The sequence below is a fragment of the Podarcis raffonei genome, chromosome 13 (assembly GCF_027172205.1).
Source record: "Podarcis raffonei isolate rPodRaf1 chromosome 13, rPodRaf1.pri, whole genome shotgun sequence".
In the NCBI taxonomy this organism is placed as follows: domain Eukaryota; kingdom Metazoa; phylum Chordata; class Lepidosauria; order Squamata; family Lacertidae; genus Podarcis; species Podarcis raffonei.
This window is the reverse complement of record NC_070614.1, coordinates 25,800,263-25,816,296: the sequence shown is the minus strand read 5'-3', so window position 1 is coordinate 25,816,296 and position 16,034 is coordinate 25,800,263. Positions and strand designations below refer to the sequence as shown.

The window sequence follows — 16,034 nt, the reverse complement described above, 5'->3', positions numbered from 1 at the left end:
TAGCTTCTTCTGCCAGATGTGCACAGTCTTTACAGCAGAAGAGATTTCTGGATCCTATACTGAGTCCGCTAGCCTTATCTGCTCTCCTAGTCTGCTTCCTGCCTTATTGAACAGGAAGTTCAGCCATGGAACAGATCTGCCGGGAATGCAGTAATTGCATCCCACACTGCGGATCGTGCATTCAGCAAAGGGTTGACATGGAGGACCTCCAAGGTCTCTTTTGGCTCTCTGTATCTGTGATTTGAGATGCCTGCTTCTTGGGAGAAAAGCAATAACAAACCTAGACAGCATCTTAAAAAGCAGAGACATCACCTTGCCAACAAAGGTCCGTATGGTTAAAGCTATGGTTTTCCCAGTAGTGATGTATGGAAGTGAGAGCTGGACCATCAAGAAGGCTGATCGCCGAAGAAGTGATGCTTTTGAATTATGGTGCTGGAGGAGACTCTTGAGAGTCCCATGGACTGCAAGAAGATCAAACGCATCCATTCTTAAGGAAATCAGCCCTGAGTGCTCACTGGAAGGACAGATCGTGAAGCTGAGGCTCCAATACTTTGGCCACCTCATGAGAAGAGAAGACTCCCTGGAAAAGACCCTGATGTTGGGAAAGATGGAGGGCACAAGGAGAAGGAGACGACAGAGGACGAGATGGTTGGACAGTGTTCTCGAAGCTACCAGCATGAGTTTTACTAAACTGCGGGAGGCAGTGGAAGACAGAAGTGCCTGGCATGCTCTGGTCCATGGGGTCATGAAGAGTTGGACACGACTAAATGACTAAACAACAACAACAGCATCTGTGATTTGACTTTTCTCTGGGTCAGAATGCATGGTTTGTAGACAATGGCAGGACTAGCTGTTGCGGTGAGAAGACTGCAATTGAAGCCAACATTTTACATGCAACTCTGGCCACTTTCCCCTGAATATTGGAAGTACTTTGCATTCCATTAAGTACATAATGCAAATGAATGAACTAATGAAATAAAAAAAGTCTTTTAAGTGCAGATTGCTATCCCAGTCTGTATATATACTGGGTACTGGATTTGAAAGTTAGGTTTTTAGGTTTTTCTCATATATATATATGCATAATAGCATCTTTTGTGGGCTTTTACATATGGCATTGTTTGTTATTCTTGATGTTTTTGCTGTAAAATCACTTGTAGATATTTTATGGGCAGCAATTCATCAATGGAATCAAATGAACACTTAAATAAATATTCTTTTGCTTATTAATTTCTCTCCACTGTTATTCAGGAAGAAGAAAAACAGCAACAGGCTGTGGACCAGGTAGACTGTTTCCTCCAGTTTTGCTTCAGGGGAATTATTCTCTGCTTGTAAAAGTTGAGCTTTGGCCTTTTTTCACCTGCTCTTTCCTACTTTAAGGGGAAACTAGTCTTGCTCATGATGTATTTATTGACCCTGCCAACGTCCCCCTCAAAACGTTTTAGTGCAAACTCAGTGAGAGTGCTTCCAGACTGTCACTATTTGGTGGGTGGGATTCAGCAGCCTAGGGGAAAATCCATATTGTGCGATTGAAGTGGTTTGGGCATTCTTATAAAAGAAATCAAACTTTTTACAGTAAGGAAAGTGATGGATTTATGTGGGATAACAATTGCATGTTGCAGCATCATACAACTTCAGAACAAACACTTAGTAAACAATTGATATTGTATAATCTCCCTGCAAACTTTGTGCCAACGAATCAGGGTGAATGCTCAGCATCTGGAAGTGACCCAAGTCTCTAATTAAAGATCTCTAGGTAGTTTGCAAGCAGAAGTGTGGAAAGGGGCAATTACAGTGTGACAGTAAAGTAAAATGTGGGGTGAGAAACATCAAAGTAAAATCTTGCTGAACATTTTTTTTTTTTACTATTGAGTCAAGATTCCAAGAGAGGACAGCAGATCAAGCAAGACGGAGTATTAGCAGAATGGAGACCAAGAGCTCTGTATGACAGCAGCCCTTAGTGCTCCAGTTTGCAGATATAATTCTATCCAACTATAACGAAAGAGAAATTCTATGCATAAGGTGTGTGTTTTCACTCTCATTTCCTGCTAGAATAGCCAATGTATGACTTAGAACAACAGACGTTCTGCTGGAGAAGAAATTTGGCTGGATCTACACACAGGGAAAAACACACACTATAAATAAGTAATAAATTAAATCATTTTGTGCCCAGAAATTGCAGCACATAATTTTTAAATGCAGGGGGCTGTCAGAGCTTCGTTCTCATCAAAAGCCACATGCACTGAACTGATATTCCCCATGCCTACTCCACACATCTGTACAGGCTAGTTAAATTTATTTAATGGTAAGGAAAAAAAACGCGAGCACATGTTGCGATGCATTCCCCCATTCATTAATGCTTCACATACCACAGATCTGGAAGTAGGGGGTGCAGAAGACAAAAGCCATAGCGGGGCTGCTACATGGAAACGTTATAAATAGCAATTGTTCAGTACAGCACGGGTGAAAACAGCAGGGGACTGAGGTTGGTGTGTGCACTGGCTTCCTGTATCGGTTGTCATCTGTGAGTCAGGAAGACGGGCTCTTCTCAAACAGGGATCCTTCCTGGCATCTCTACCACCAGCTGCTGCAGAAAACTGCCTTGGTGTGTTAAGACTTGATCCAGGCTAAGTTAGACCACATTCACACCATACATTCTTTGACGATACCACTTTAAAGAGCCATGGCTTTCCTCAAAGGATTCTGGGAGCTGTAGTTTGTTAAGGGCATTCAGAGTTGTTAGGAGGCCCCCGTTCCTCTCACAGAACCCTTACAATTTGCAGAGTTTCCTGGGATGACGAACTGATTGTTAAACTACTCTTAGAACTGTAGCTGCTCCTAACCACTGTTAGCACCCTTAACTACAGATCCCAGAATTCTTTGGGGAAGCCATGACTGTTCAAAGTAGTATAATGATGTTTTAAAAGTACAGTGTTAATGTGGCCTTAGTTGCATTTATGAATCAACAGGAATGAAGTTGTGACTATCTGGTCCCGTTGACTTACAGCGCAAGTCTGTTCAGGTCTACTCAAAAGTAAATCCCATTACGTTTAAATCGAGATAGTACCAATCTGTCAATTTTGGTTTCTCTCAGTTTCCAAGGTTTCACCAGTCTTAAATTTCTACCTCAGTTTGCAATTTAAAAGCAAAACAAAAACTCCACAACACATTTTCTCAGAATGGATACATTTGTACACATTTCTGCAAAGTGATTTCCCTTAAAATAACACATTTTGCATGCCATTTTCAACAATATATGCAGTTTTATGGACACTACCCCAGTATATATACATTTTCTGTATATGCTACCTGACTGAAAAACTGCATTGCAAAATTCAAAGAAGTGCAACTTTGAAGGGTGGGTGTGTTTTTGGTCCTTGTACTGTTTCAGAAAGTGCAAATTAGGTCAGTTGTCTCTAAATGAGAATCAAATTTAATTTCTCCCCTACCTGTACTGTTGATGAGGCTTCCTCCCTGATAAGTTAGGACTGCCGCATTAGTTTGGACACAGCCCATTATGAGTAGGCTGTCTTCTCCACATGTTAAGCTTGGCTCCACCCCCAATTTCTTATTGGACCCTGGGTCAACTATAAGAAGTTCTTTGTCATGCCTTGGTCTACAAAAGAGCAAGAGGCCGCTTGAAGCTCACGCTAATTTCTCTGCGTTACAGCTCCCCCCCAGAGCCTCCCTTTCTTTCTGGTGACTGGGAGCGCCTGCCAAGACCACATAACACCGGTCTTGAAAGACCTACATTGGCTCCCAGTATGTTTCCGAGCACAATTCAAAGTGTTGGTGCCAACCTTTAAAGCCCTAAACGGCCTCGGTCCAGTATACCTGAAGGAGCGTCTCCACCCCCATCGTTCAACCTGGACACTGAGGTCCAGCTCCGAGGGTCTTCTGGCGATTTCCTCACTGCAAGAAGCCAAGTTACAGGGAACCAGGCAGAGGGCCTTCTCGGTAGTGGTGCCTGCCCTGTGGAACGCCCTCCCATCAGATGTCAAAGAAATAAACAACTATCTGACATTTAGAAGACATCTGAAGGCAGCCCTGTTTAGGGAAGTTTTTAATGACTGATGTTTTAATGTATTTTTAATCTTTCATTGGAAGCTGCCCAGAGTGGCTGGGGAAACCCAGCCAGATGGGAGAGGTATAAATAATAAATTATTATTATTTCTCATTGCCAATGTTTTGCTCAGCCCTTTTCATTCCTAAACCCTGAATTATCTTTTGTGGGCAGATTCTTAGGAAAGGATCTCTGCTCATTTGGTCTCAGATGAACCATTCCGCAGTCTTCTGTACTAGGTGGCTTTCTCAGCAAGGCTTGGTGTACCCAAGCCACCCAAATACCTGTCCTCGGTCTTGCTACATCTCAGTACACCCCACTGCCAGATCCAGTCAAGACTGTCTGCAATCAATTGTTGACTAACTAGAAATAGCTTTCACAAGGCAGAGCAGGTGCGACCTGGGAATATGTCCCTGTCATGGATGAGCCTCTGTCCCTGGCTTGATTTGTGCTTGATTCTCCATAATTTGGACAATTGGTATTAATCAAGAGGCGCCCCTGGGCATATCCATGGGCTGCAATCAATAAGCTGCTGAAAGGACTGGCATTGGATCTTTGAAGATATCTGAATGTGGGTTTTTTGAAACTTGAGTATCTTTACAACAGTTGGGAAAGGATGGGGGAGGACAAGGTGCTTTGTGGTTTCATATGGTTTTCAAATGGTTTCCTTTCTTCTTGTCGTCCCTTGCAAAATGAAAAAGACGTGCGTAGCTGCTGTTATGCTATTCTGTTTGTTACCTCAGAAAAGAGGGGGAGGCTTTTGATTTATGCTCAAGTAGGAATTTAACAAGGTTTTACTACGCCCTCCCCCCTTGACCGAGGCTGAATGGACTTTATTTAAAATTATTCCTGGACTGGACCAGGAGTGCTGTTGGTGCAGTGAAAAAAGAATGAATGGCTGCTGAATAGATCTGGTAAAGAGGCTGAAATTGAGAAAAGATCTTGTTTTTAAATGTGTGCCAAGGAAGAACTCCAGAGCAGAATTTTAATAGCAGAGACTGGACATGCGCTCTGAGTTATTTATGGCCGCAGCTTGTACACTAGTCGGTAAACAGCGGAAGGAATGGAATGCAACCTTGTACCATCCAGATAAACACCGCAAATAACTGAACAATGGAAAATATTAATTAACTCTAACAGCACACCAGGTCTGGAACAACAATGTATATGAAGGACTACACACGTGAAACAGATCACAGTCATACCTCGGGTTACAGATGCTTCAGGTTGTGTTTTTTTTTTGGGTTACGGACCTGCCGAAACCTGGAAGTACCGGAACGGGTTACTTCCGGGTTTCAGGGGTCGCACATGTGCAGAAGCGCTAAATCTTTGGCCGCCCAGAGTGGCTGGGGAAACCAGCCAGATGGGTGGGGTACAAATAATAAATTTATTATTATTAATTATTATTATTTTGTTTGGAGCTTGAATGTCCCTAGTTAGTGGAAGTATATCAGTGAGCATCACATTCCAATAGATGAGAGCAACTCAGGATTGTTAAATTCGTTTATTTTAGTGTTGTGGAAGATATAGGACTATGCCTGAGCAAGATTTCTTTTAGGGGAAGAGCCTGAAGAACTGTTTCAGATGGAGGTGGCAAGAGGTGAAGTATTGGGGCTTCTTGGCAAAATAAAAGTAACAAGTCATCAGGCATCCATTTGAGAATTTACAGCCATGGTACTATGATAGTCTCAGATAGGCATTTCATTTCTCTTCTAGCCTATACAGTGGTACCTTGGGTTACAGACACTTCAGGTTACAGACCTCGCTAACCCAGAAATAGTACCTCGGGTTAAGAACTTTGCTTCAGGATGAGAACAGAAATCGTGTGGCGGCAGTGTGGTGGCAGCGGGAGGCCCCATTAGCTAAAGTGGTACCTCAGGTTAAGAACAGTTTCAGGTTAAGAACAGACCTCCAGAACGAATTAAGGTCATAACCCGAGGTACCACTGTACCTACAAGGCCAGAAAGAGAATGTCATGCCCCTTGCCTCAGGGGCCCAGTATTGGCCTGGGGAAGACTCTGGTTCAGGTGATAGATAGGCATGGTCAAGATCACACTGTTACGTCTTTGTCCTTGATGCTATAACTGGCACACATCCTTTTGTCAGATAAAGTCAAATAACCAACACCAGTAGCTTCTAAGCAATAAATGATAGAGGCTAGCACAAATGAAAGACAACGTAAGCCAACATTTCTCCATGCGATAGGAGGAAGACAAACAAAGGTTTATTGAAAATGCTGATATTTCATCCCAGTGGCTGAATCACTGTTGAAGTGAAGCGACTCTTTGATTTGAAAAGTTACCATAGGCACCAAAGTACTGAGGCACGATCAAGAAAGCAGAATATTAGCCCTGAAAATATGTGCAGTGGCACGACAGAATGAAGATTTCTCCCTTCTGACTGGACGGATTGGCTTTGTTTTTTGATGTATTATTGCCTTAGAGGGTGAGGTGCTGGACTTGTTCCCGAGACGATATGATCTTCCCATCTTTAATCTCCTCTGTGATGGTGCGAATCTTTTTGGTGATCTGGGGGACCGGAGCACAGACTGGAGGGGGACATTCTGGCACACACAGAGCCCTAGGGAACCTGAGGTTGCGAAGAGATTAGGGGTGAAAATGGGAAAGCGAAATTTGGCACAACATGCTTAATCCCATAAAGCTGCCCCTTGTCCTCCCACCCCTGAAAATTTTCCCCATCTTTTCCCTTAATTTCTGAGTCCACACACAGAATAAACAGGAAGACACTGTTTCCTGTTGCTGCTGAGTTAACTAAGGTCACAGCTTAGAATCATAGAATCATAGAATCATAGAGTTGGAAGAGACCACAAGGGCCATCGAGTCCAACCCTCTGCCAAGCAGGAAACACCATCAGAGCACTCCTGACATATGGTTGTCAAGCCTCTGCTTAAAGACCTCCAAAGAAGGAGACTCCACCACACTCCTTGGCAGCAAATTCCACTGTCGAACAGCTCTTACTGTCAGGAAGTTCTTTCTAATGTTTAGGTGGAATCTTCTTTCCTGCAGTTTGGATCCATTGCTCCGTGTCCGCTTCTCTGGAGCAGCAGAAAACAACCTTTCTCCCTCCTCTATGTGACATCCTTTTATATATTGAGTAGAGGAGATCTACATGCAATTCTGCCAGACTACAATTTGCATTCTGGGTCTTCTTGGACTACAGCTCCCATGAACCCTGGTCCTGACCATCTTGCCTGGGTCTTGGAATCCAGCTACATTTCTAGGGCTCACATAATGCTTGAAGTCCCAGGCATTGATGAAGGCAAAATGGCAGCCAGGATGCCAGCACCATTGCTGTCACCGCCATTTGCAACAATGGCAATAACAACCACAAAAAGTTGCCAAATTTCTCCAGGAGGAGAAGTTCTGCAGCAGATTCTCAACCTGGTCAGCATTTTGTATCTTCCGCAATGCATTAGCCTTGTGGCATTCTGGGGCATTGGGTGGGTAGTTGTGTGGAAGGTGGCCACCATGAAAATGGTGGACAATATATGGAGAAAATTCTGGAAAGTGGTCTTCTTTTTCTGAGGTTCTAAGAAAAAAACCAACAACTCAATACCTTGTCCTGAGAAATTAGAATGCCTCAGATCTTTTTCCCTAGTGGGAACCCCACATTCACTTTGAAATGACACTTTAGTTGACATCTTCAGGTGGCAATTTTGATTGATGGTCCAGCGCCAAGGGCCTTCTGGCAGTTCCCTCACTGCGAAATGCCAAGTTACAGGGAACCAGGCAGAGGGCCTTCTCGGTAGTGGCACCTGCCCTGTGGAATGCCCTCCCACCAGATGTCAAAGGGGGGGGGGAACTACCAGACTTTTAGAAGACATCTGAAGGCAGCTCTGTTTAGCGAAGCTTTTAATGTTTGATGCATTCCTGTTTTTTAATATTTTGTTGGAAGTCATCCAGAGTGGCTGGGGAAGCCCAACCAGATGGGTGGGGTATAAATAATAAATTGTTGTTGTTGTTGTTGTTGTTGTTGTTGTTGTTGTTGTTGTTGTTGTTGTTGTTAAACACAAAGGCATTGTATTGTAACCCTGTGGTTGGGCTCTACCATTTCAGACTGCAGGCACGGCCCTACAGAGCTGAATGGAATGCTGCTCAATACAAATCACACAGCCGCCGAGAGTGGCTGGGGCAACCCAGTCAGATGGGCTGGGTACAAATGATTTATTATTATTATTAGTAGTAGTAGTAGATTTCTATTTGTAGGAAACTTGTTATTTTTTTGTTGGAACAGTCCATCCTGCCACCTGAAATTGTACAGTCCACACACAGATTTACCACCTCAGTGAGAATGAGAACTTCATAATTTTTAGACCTCACTTTGTCTAATGCTTGATAATAACTAACTAGCTAGCTCACTAATTTATTTATTTATACATACATACACACATCACCCATCTGGCTGGGTTGCCCCAGCCACTCTGGGCAGCTTCCAACACACATAAAACATAATAAAACATCAAACATTAATAATAACAATTTGATCCAATGCAAAAAAGCCACAATAACTTTAAAATAAACTACTTATATCAAAATAAAGCGATACTCAATAATTCATTAGAATCTAATAGTAAACAGTAAAAAGAACAACAACCCTAAAATGGAGTTGTACAAACGCAATGCCCGATTGAGTTATACATACTTGCAATCTTCTCCTTCCAGCAGACGTCGGTATGTTGTGATCTCTGCTTCTAGGCGTGTCTTGACATCCAGGAGAATCTTGTACTCATGGCTTTGGCGCTCCATGTCGCACCGGAGGTCTCCTAGCTGACCTTCTATGTTGCTGATCAGGCACTGGAGCTGGCCCAGCTGGGTGCTATAGCGAGCCTCCGTTTCTTGCAGGGTGCACTCCAGAGCATTTTTCTGAGAGGGGAATAAGAGAGATAATTTTGAATGAAGAGCAGGAGGATTTCTCTTCTTTATGCACAGTCAACTGATCTCATGTTTCTAGGCCTCCCCAGGTAATAAGTTTCAAAGAATCATAGGCTTTGAAAAGGCTACAATCCAGTGATGGAAGAAATAGACAAAATGAATATATCCTCTCCGACCTTCCTCAACATTCCCACAAAATTCATGTCAGCTTATTTTTCAAGAAAACTATTTATGCAGACAAGGCATGGAATGTTGCTCCTGGAGGTAGCAGACGGGCATCTGGACTGCACAAGGCAAGATCCTCTCACAGCCCCCCCCCAAAAATTATCCTCTTGACACACCATGTTATGTTGGGCATCCAGGTCAATCTCAAGGGCTTGGACAGTGTGCCTCAGCTCAATGATCTCTGACTGGCAGGTCTGCAGCTCTTCACCACTGGAGATCACCTGCTGGTTCAGCTCCTCCATCTAAAACAAGCAGGAAGGTAAAAAGAAGAAGTCAGAAAGGGCATGCACCTCCATTTTAAGGTCAACCACTCACTGGTCCTACATTACCACTTAGAGACGACTTCTCAGGATACCCACCTTAGAAGTGAACCACGTCTCAACGTCTCTGCGGTTTTTTTCAGCCAAGCTCTCATACTGACTCCGTATCTCATCCAGGATTTTGTTCAGGTCGCATGACGGGGCAGCATCCACCTCCACATTAACTCTGGCCCCGAGCTTTGAGCGCAGTCCATTTGCTTCCTGGAGGATGATAAGGCCCATGTTGCATAATGCACATTTCTGGGTGGTCATTGTTTGATATGGACCTCGATAGCAAAGAGGGAGTGAGGGTCACTGTACCTCCGCAGAGGGTTTGATTTAAAGCAGCACATGAGAGAGGCTGACTCCTCTTTATGCATGCTGTTTTCCTCCTTCTACAGCACCTGCCACACTACTTTTCTCTATCCATTCTAACTAACATGCAGCTGGGAATCCTGATTTGCGTTGGGTGGAAGGAGAAGCTGTAAACACCTGGAAGTGTTCAGTTCCCCCTGCCATCTGCCTCTCCTCCTCCTCCCATGGCCTACTAGAGGAATTGTGATCAGAGTACCCAGACCCATGTTTGCCACAAGTAGGGTGGCCTGGTGAAAAAGAGGATCTCCTGCCCCATTAATGATGGGGTAGAAGAGGGAATTTCAGCAGGTGTAGCTTGTTGGACTCTGGAAAATCAGAAGAGGAAAAACTCAGGGATTCCATAAACATGGAGCAGGTGAGGGCATCTTAATCTCTCAATGTGCCCTCAGTGCTTCATTTTTGGTCATCTGCTGTTATTATAGAGATATTATCAGTTGATCCTCAGCAACAGGGGTAGCCAGTTTGTTGCCTTCCAGATATTTTGGGTTGTTGCTCCCATGATCCCTGACTATTGGCTAAACGGGATGGGTAATGTAGTACAAGAACACCCAGATAGTGCCATGTTGGCCAACCTTCTCAATACCATGATGGCACGCCTATGAAAGGATGCGATTGTGGAATGCGATTGTGTCTACAACAACACAAGGTGGCATTTTGTCACTTTTTCCCCAGTGAAAGTTTGCTACTACCTCCTCATGGTTCTTCCTGAGACAAATGAGTTCCTCCTTAAGGGATTCAAGCTGAGCTTCCAGGTCAGACCGGCATAAAGTCAATTCATCCAGGATTCGGCGCAGCCCATTGATGTCAGCCTCAACACTTTGGCGAAGAGCCAGCTCTGTCTCGTACCTTTGGAACAGTAAATGTTAAAAACAACAAGCACAAGGTTCTTTTCTATTTCAGCATGGAAAAGAAGAAGCAAGGGGTCATCATTTGTGGGGAAGGTATGAGGGGCCTTTCCCAGGTTTATCATTTATTTATTTTATTTGACTCGAGCATAGACCACATTTTAAAAAATGAAATTACAGGAGAAGATGTGGGCATTCTATTATTTTCAATCATAAGAGTCTTCTATAGTTCCAATATTTAATATTTATACATTTACCTATTTATATTTTGGTGGAATCGCTGCAAATGAGTTATGATTACTTAGTATGCTTTTACTTTATTGGGATGCTTTTCTCCAGCTTTTAAACATTTATATTAACTTTGTAAATGCATAAGTTATATTCTTATTAGGAAGTAGTATAATAGGGTGATATTTCATTAAACCGTAACATCTACAACACAGTAAGACTGGTATCAAAACACCAGAGGCCCAAGAAAATTTGAAGTCACCTCTCTGCCACAAGTTCTTGCTCTGAATAAGATGAACTTACTTGGTCCTGAAGTCGTCAGCAGCTAGGCGAGCATTGTCAATTTCCAAGACCAGCCTGGCATTGTCCGTCTTGGCGCACAAGATCTGGAGAACAAATTGCGGAGCTGTGAATTATTTTTAAAGTTGCGAAGAAAGCAGGGGGCTACAAAGTTAGGGAGAGAAAATCAGAGTGTCTTCTCCAAAAGGGCTGGGACTGGAACATTATTAAAACTAGCAATAGACAAGTGGAGTTCTTACAAATGCTGTTTTTTTAAAAAAAACTACCAACCCCTCCCCACACCCCAGATTTGGCCAACCAAAAGGAACAGGTGGCTGGGGCAGGTTATAATGTTTGAGGCTTTTTAGCTTAGATAAACAGTAAGGTGGGAGCATGAGAGAGGTGCATAACATGGCATAAAGGACGTGGATAGGATGATGCTTTCCTCAGCATCTTATAATCCTAGAGCTCCAGGCCATTAAATGGATGGTGTAAGAAATAGAACAGATGAAACAAAGGACCTTTTCCTGCACAGACAGGGCATAGCTGAACCAAGCAACTTGCTACCACAAGATGTAAGAATGGGGGTGCCAATTTGGATGGCTTTAAAAAGGGAATTAGGGACGCGGGTGGCACTGTGGGTTAGGCCACAGAGCCTGGGACTTGCCGATCAGAAGGTCGGCGGGTCAAATCCCTGCGATGGGGTGAGCTCCCGTTGCTCGGTCCCTGCTCCTGCCCACCTAGCAGTTTGAAAGCACGTCAAAGTGCAAGTAGATAAATAGGTACCACTCCAGCAGGAAGGTAAACAGCGTTTCCATGCGCTGCTCTGGTTTGCCAGAAGCGGCTTAGTCATGCTGGCCACATGACCCGGAAGCTGTACGCTGGCTCCCTCAGCCAATAAAGCGAGATGAGCGCCGCAACCCCAGAGTCGGTTATGACTGGACCTAATGCTCAGGGGTCCTTTACCTAAAAGGGGATTAGACAACATTGTGGAGAATAAGGCTGTCCCTAGTTAATACAGGTGGTGCAAGGGGTCAGTGCATCTGGCTGCCAACCAAAAGGTTAGTGGTTCAAGCCCACCCAGGGATGGCTGTGGGCAGGATTTCAGCACTGCATGCAAAATATACACGACGACCGTTACCTGGTGCTGGAGTTCCTCAATGATCTTGTAATAAGATTGAAAGTCAATGCAGACGTAGGGGACTTGGCATTCATACCACTCCCGGATCTTGCATTCCAGGTTGGCGTTTTCCTGCTCCAGGCAGCGCACTCTCTCCAGGTAACTGGCCAGGCGGTCGTTCAAGCACTGCATCAGCTCCTTTTCATTGCAACTCAGGATCCCTTCATCATGCCAGCCGTAGCTTCCAAGAAACCCCGGCCCAGGTGAGCAAATGCTCCCAGCTCCCAGCTTCATGGAAGAGGTGGAGATGCTCCTGCTGCCAAAAGCCAGGCTTGGTGCTCTGCATGAGCCGGTGGAATGGATGGAAGACATCCGAGTGAGACCCCCGCCCTTGACAGACCCAGAAGATATGGTCTGAGCATAGTACTTGGAAGCCATAGCACCAGCTGGGAAGCCAAAAACCAGGGTCACTTGAGCAGATCTGCGCAGCTTAGATAGCCTCAAATTTGCAAGGAAGTGAAGCTGTCCTTCCCCACTAGTGGGCTTTTATACTCCACATCTTGGGTGTTGCCAAGCCGGTTTCTCTTGGGAAAGTTTGTGCCAGCTTTCCTCTCTGCATCTCACAGCCTGTGGTTTAACTGCCCATCAGGAGGCATCTTCCCCATAAAAAAACACCAAACAGCTTAGATAAGTCAGGACTCATCATTAACAATTCCTCACCATTTACAATGTTCATTTTATAGCATCATCAAAGAGATATTTCATCACCATTAAGCAGCAGTCGTCATTAATGGAGCGTGGGGATCCCAGGTAGCAACTGTTGCGAGAGAAGTTACACTTTTGGGTGTCTTTCTGGATTCTTACAACAGCTCAGTTGTAAGCATGTCTACTAAAAATAATAATAAAATGTCCCATTCAACTCAGTGACTTACTTCCTAATGAATGCAGCCTGAAAAATTAGAGACTCTCCCAACAGCTGCTCCCTGCAATAAGACCACAACGGGTACCTTTCCATCAACCCCGCCCTCCCCTGTTCATAGAATGATGAGGACTGGTATTGTGGAGGTATGGCAACATGGAAACACTCATCATTGAGAAGTGATCCACAATGGACCATCACAATGATCCACAATGGATCACAACAGGAACATCTACTTGTGTTGTAAGACATTCAGAGATTCGACAATTAAATGGTGTAGAACGTTTAAAAATAAATGAAATAAACTGATAGTCTGAAGACTTGTGGACTTGAACAGTTGCCGCCTTGAAAACCAGGCATAGGCAAACTCGGGCCCTCCAGATGTTTGGGACTACAATTCCCATCATCCCTGACCACTGGTCCTGTTAGCTAGGGATGATGGGAATTGTAGTCCCAAACATCTGGAGGGCTGAAGTTTGTCTATGCTCGTTTAAGACCATAAGAAAATAAGAAGAATCCCGTTGGATCAGCCAAAGCACCATCTTGTCCACATCCTGTTCTTACAATAGTCAACCAGATGCTTATGCAAGACCTAGGTGCAACAACGCTCTCCCCACCTGTGAATCACATCAACCAGCATTCAGAGGCATACACCCTCCAACAGTGAACATAGCCATCATGACTAGTAGCCATTGCTAACTTTGTTCTCCATGAGATGGTCTAATCCAAGTTGGTGGCCATCACTCCATTTTGCAGGAGCAAATCCCACAGTTTAACTGCGCTGGGTGGAGAAGCATTTTCTTTGGGTCTGCCCTGAATCTTCCAACATTCAGCTTCACTGTATGTCTCCAAGTTCTAGGAGAAAAAAGGCTGTCTATCCAATTTCTCCACACTACACACAATCTTATACACTACTCTCCTGCCTTCACTCACTTGACTTTATCTACACTAAAAAAGCCCTGAATCTTGTAACCTTTCATTCAATTTGTCTCACATTTAAGGGTGAATATGCCTAATCCAGGGGTCAGCAAGCTTTTCCAGCCATGGGCCGGTCCACTGTCCCTCAGACCATGTGGTGGGCTGGACTATAATTTGAAGGGGGGGGAATGAATGAATTCCTATGCCCCACAAATAACCCAGAGATGCATTTTAAATAAAAGCACACATTCTACTCATATAAAAACACGCTGATTCCCGGACTGTCCATGGGCCAGATTAAGAAGGTGATTGGGCTGCATCCGGCCCCTGGGCCTTAGGTTGCCTACCCCTGGCCTAATCCATGCCTTCCAGAACAAGATGCAAACCAAAATGCAAGCATCCTTTGATATCTGCACTTCACCGAATTTTGCAATGCCACATACCGGCAATGTGTACAAAAATGCACACACTACTGCACAAGTGTGCACATACGAAGATGCAAAGATACATTATTTTAGGGGAAACTGCTTTGCAACAAGGTGCATGTTGAGGAAAGGTGCATACAAAAATGTGTATATTATGAGAAATTCACACTATAACGTGGATGAATTTTCATTAAGATTCTTTTTATAAAATTTCAAACTGATGCAGAAATGTGGCGAAAAGAGCTTAAGATTGGAAAAATCAGCAATGAAGAGAAACCAAACTGGACATCTTTGCCCATCCCTACTTGCAAGTCTAATAAATACACCAAGGGTGTGGGAAAAGGCAGACAATTGATGCTGGCAAAACTGGCCTTTGTAGAAACGTTTTATATGCTTCTCCTGTTAAAGATTTCAGAAGTGTCTTAAATCTTTATAAGCTTCTCTCTTGAACTGCAGAGGTGCACCTGTCTGACAGGTGGGGTGTTTATACACCTTTTAATAGCTTAACAGTATAAGTCTAGCACTGTCTACTCGGGAGTAAGTCTCATTGGTTTCCGCGTGGGGCTTACTCCCAGATAAGTGAGCTTAGAATGGTGTCCTAAAGCATAATATATCACTTTATTTTACAACATTACTCATGAAAAATTTACAATAAGAAGATAAAAAGGTTGAATGTTAAAATTAAAGTTTTATTTAATTTTGTTTTGTTTTTGAAAATCAATAAAAAGGTTTTTTTTAAAAAAAAATTACATTAGCCAAGCAAGCAATCTTTATCTAAGAGAATGAAGGGGCGCAGGTCTGTATTCACCTAACTTCTATTCAGAGTAAACTAATTGAAATTAGTGACTCTGAGTTAGTAATGATAATTAACGTCAGTGGGTCTTTTCTGAGTAGGGCTAGCATTGGATGCAACCCGCAAATCTCACATTTTTAAAAAGGGGTGTACAAAAATTAATGGAAGAACGGAAATTAATGCTCTAGCAAATGAACATGTTTAGATTCCTGTCTCCCAGCCAGCTGTCAGATTATGTTCTTTACAAACAGATCAGTCTATTTATCAGCCACCATAAATCTGTTCAGTCCCATTTTCACATTAATTTTTTAAAAAAGAAAATGCTTTAAAATTGTACTTAAATTTTGCTTATATACTTATTTGCACCCCCCCCAAATACATTTATGTGTATTTCATCCAATGATACACAATCTTGTGGAATTTTATGCCTTTTTGAGCCGAAAACAGCCCCAGAAAATATGGAGAATTGCAAAAAAAAAATGATAACTACCTTCCAATCTGCACATTGGTCCATGGCCTGCAGATCATGTCACTTCGAATCTGAATCCACAAAGAGAGAATTCCTCAAGCAGCTCTTGTTCTTTGTCTCCTTCATGTTCATAGTTCTCACCTTGTCCACTGGCTTTATTCCCTTCTGTGCCTCAAGCTGTAATTGA

General features: G+C 43.5%; 1 protein-coding gene across 1 annotated transcript; it reads right to left on the bottom strand.

The window, feature by feature from the left end:
* Positions 1–6,397: 6,397 nt before the first annotated feature.
* LOC128400075 (keratin, type I cuticular Ha6-like) lies at positions 6,398–12,761 on the bottom strand. Its single transcript, XM_053362057.1, has 7 exons — positions 12,345–12,761; positions 11,228–11,310; positions 10,541–10,697; positions 9,537–9,698; positions 9,294–9,419; positions 8,723–8,943; positions 6,398–6,649 (listed from the first exon to the last, which is right to left on the bottom strand). Exons 1-7 carry the CDS (start codon positions 12,759–12,761, stop codon positions 6,499–6,501), a joined length of 1,317 nt encoding a protein of 438 aa, XP_053218032.1. The 3' UTR covers positions 6,398–6,498.
* Positions 12,762–16,034: the final 3,273 nt, after the last annotated feature.

Excerpts from the sequence above, each read along its gene's own strand:
- LOC128400075 (XM_053362057.1), bottom strand. The coding sequence starts at position 12,761 with ATGGCTTCCAAGTACTATGCTCAGACCATATCTTCTGGGTCTGTCAAG. Across the intron at positions 11,311-12,344 it reads TTGAGGAACTCCAGCACCAG|ATCTTGTGCGCCAAGACGGA; the intron begins GTAACGGTCGTC and ends TTTGTTCTCCAG. Across the intron at positions 9,699-10,540 it reads TCAGGAAGAACCATGAGGAG|GAAGCAAATGGACTGCGCTC; the intron begins GTAGTAGCAAAC and ends ATCATCCTCCAG.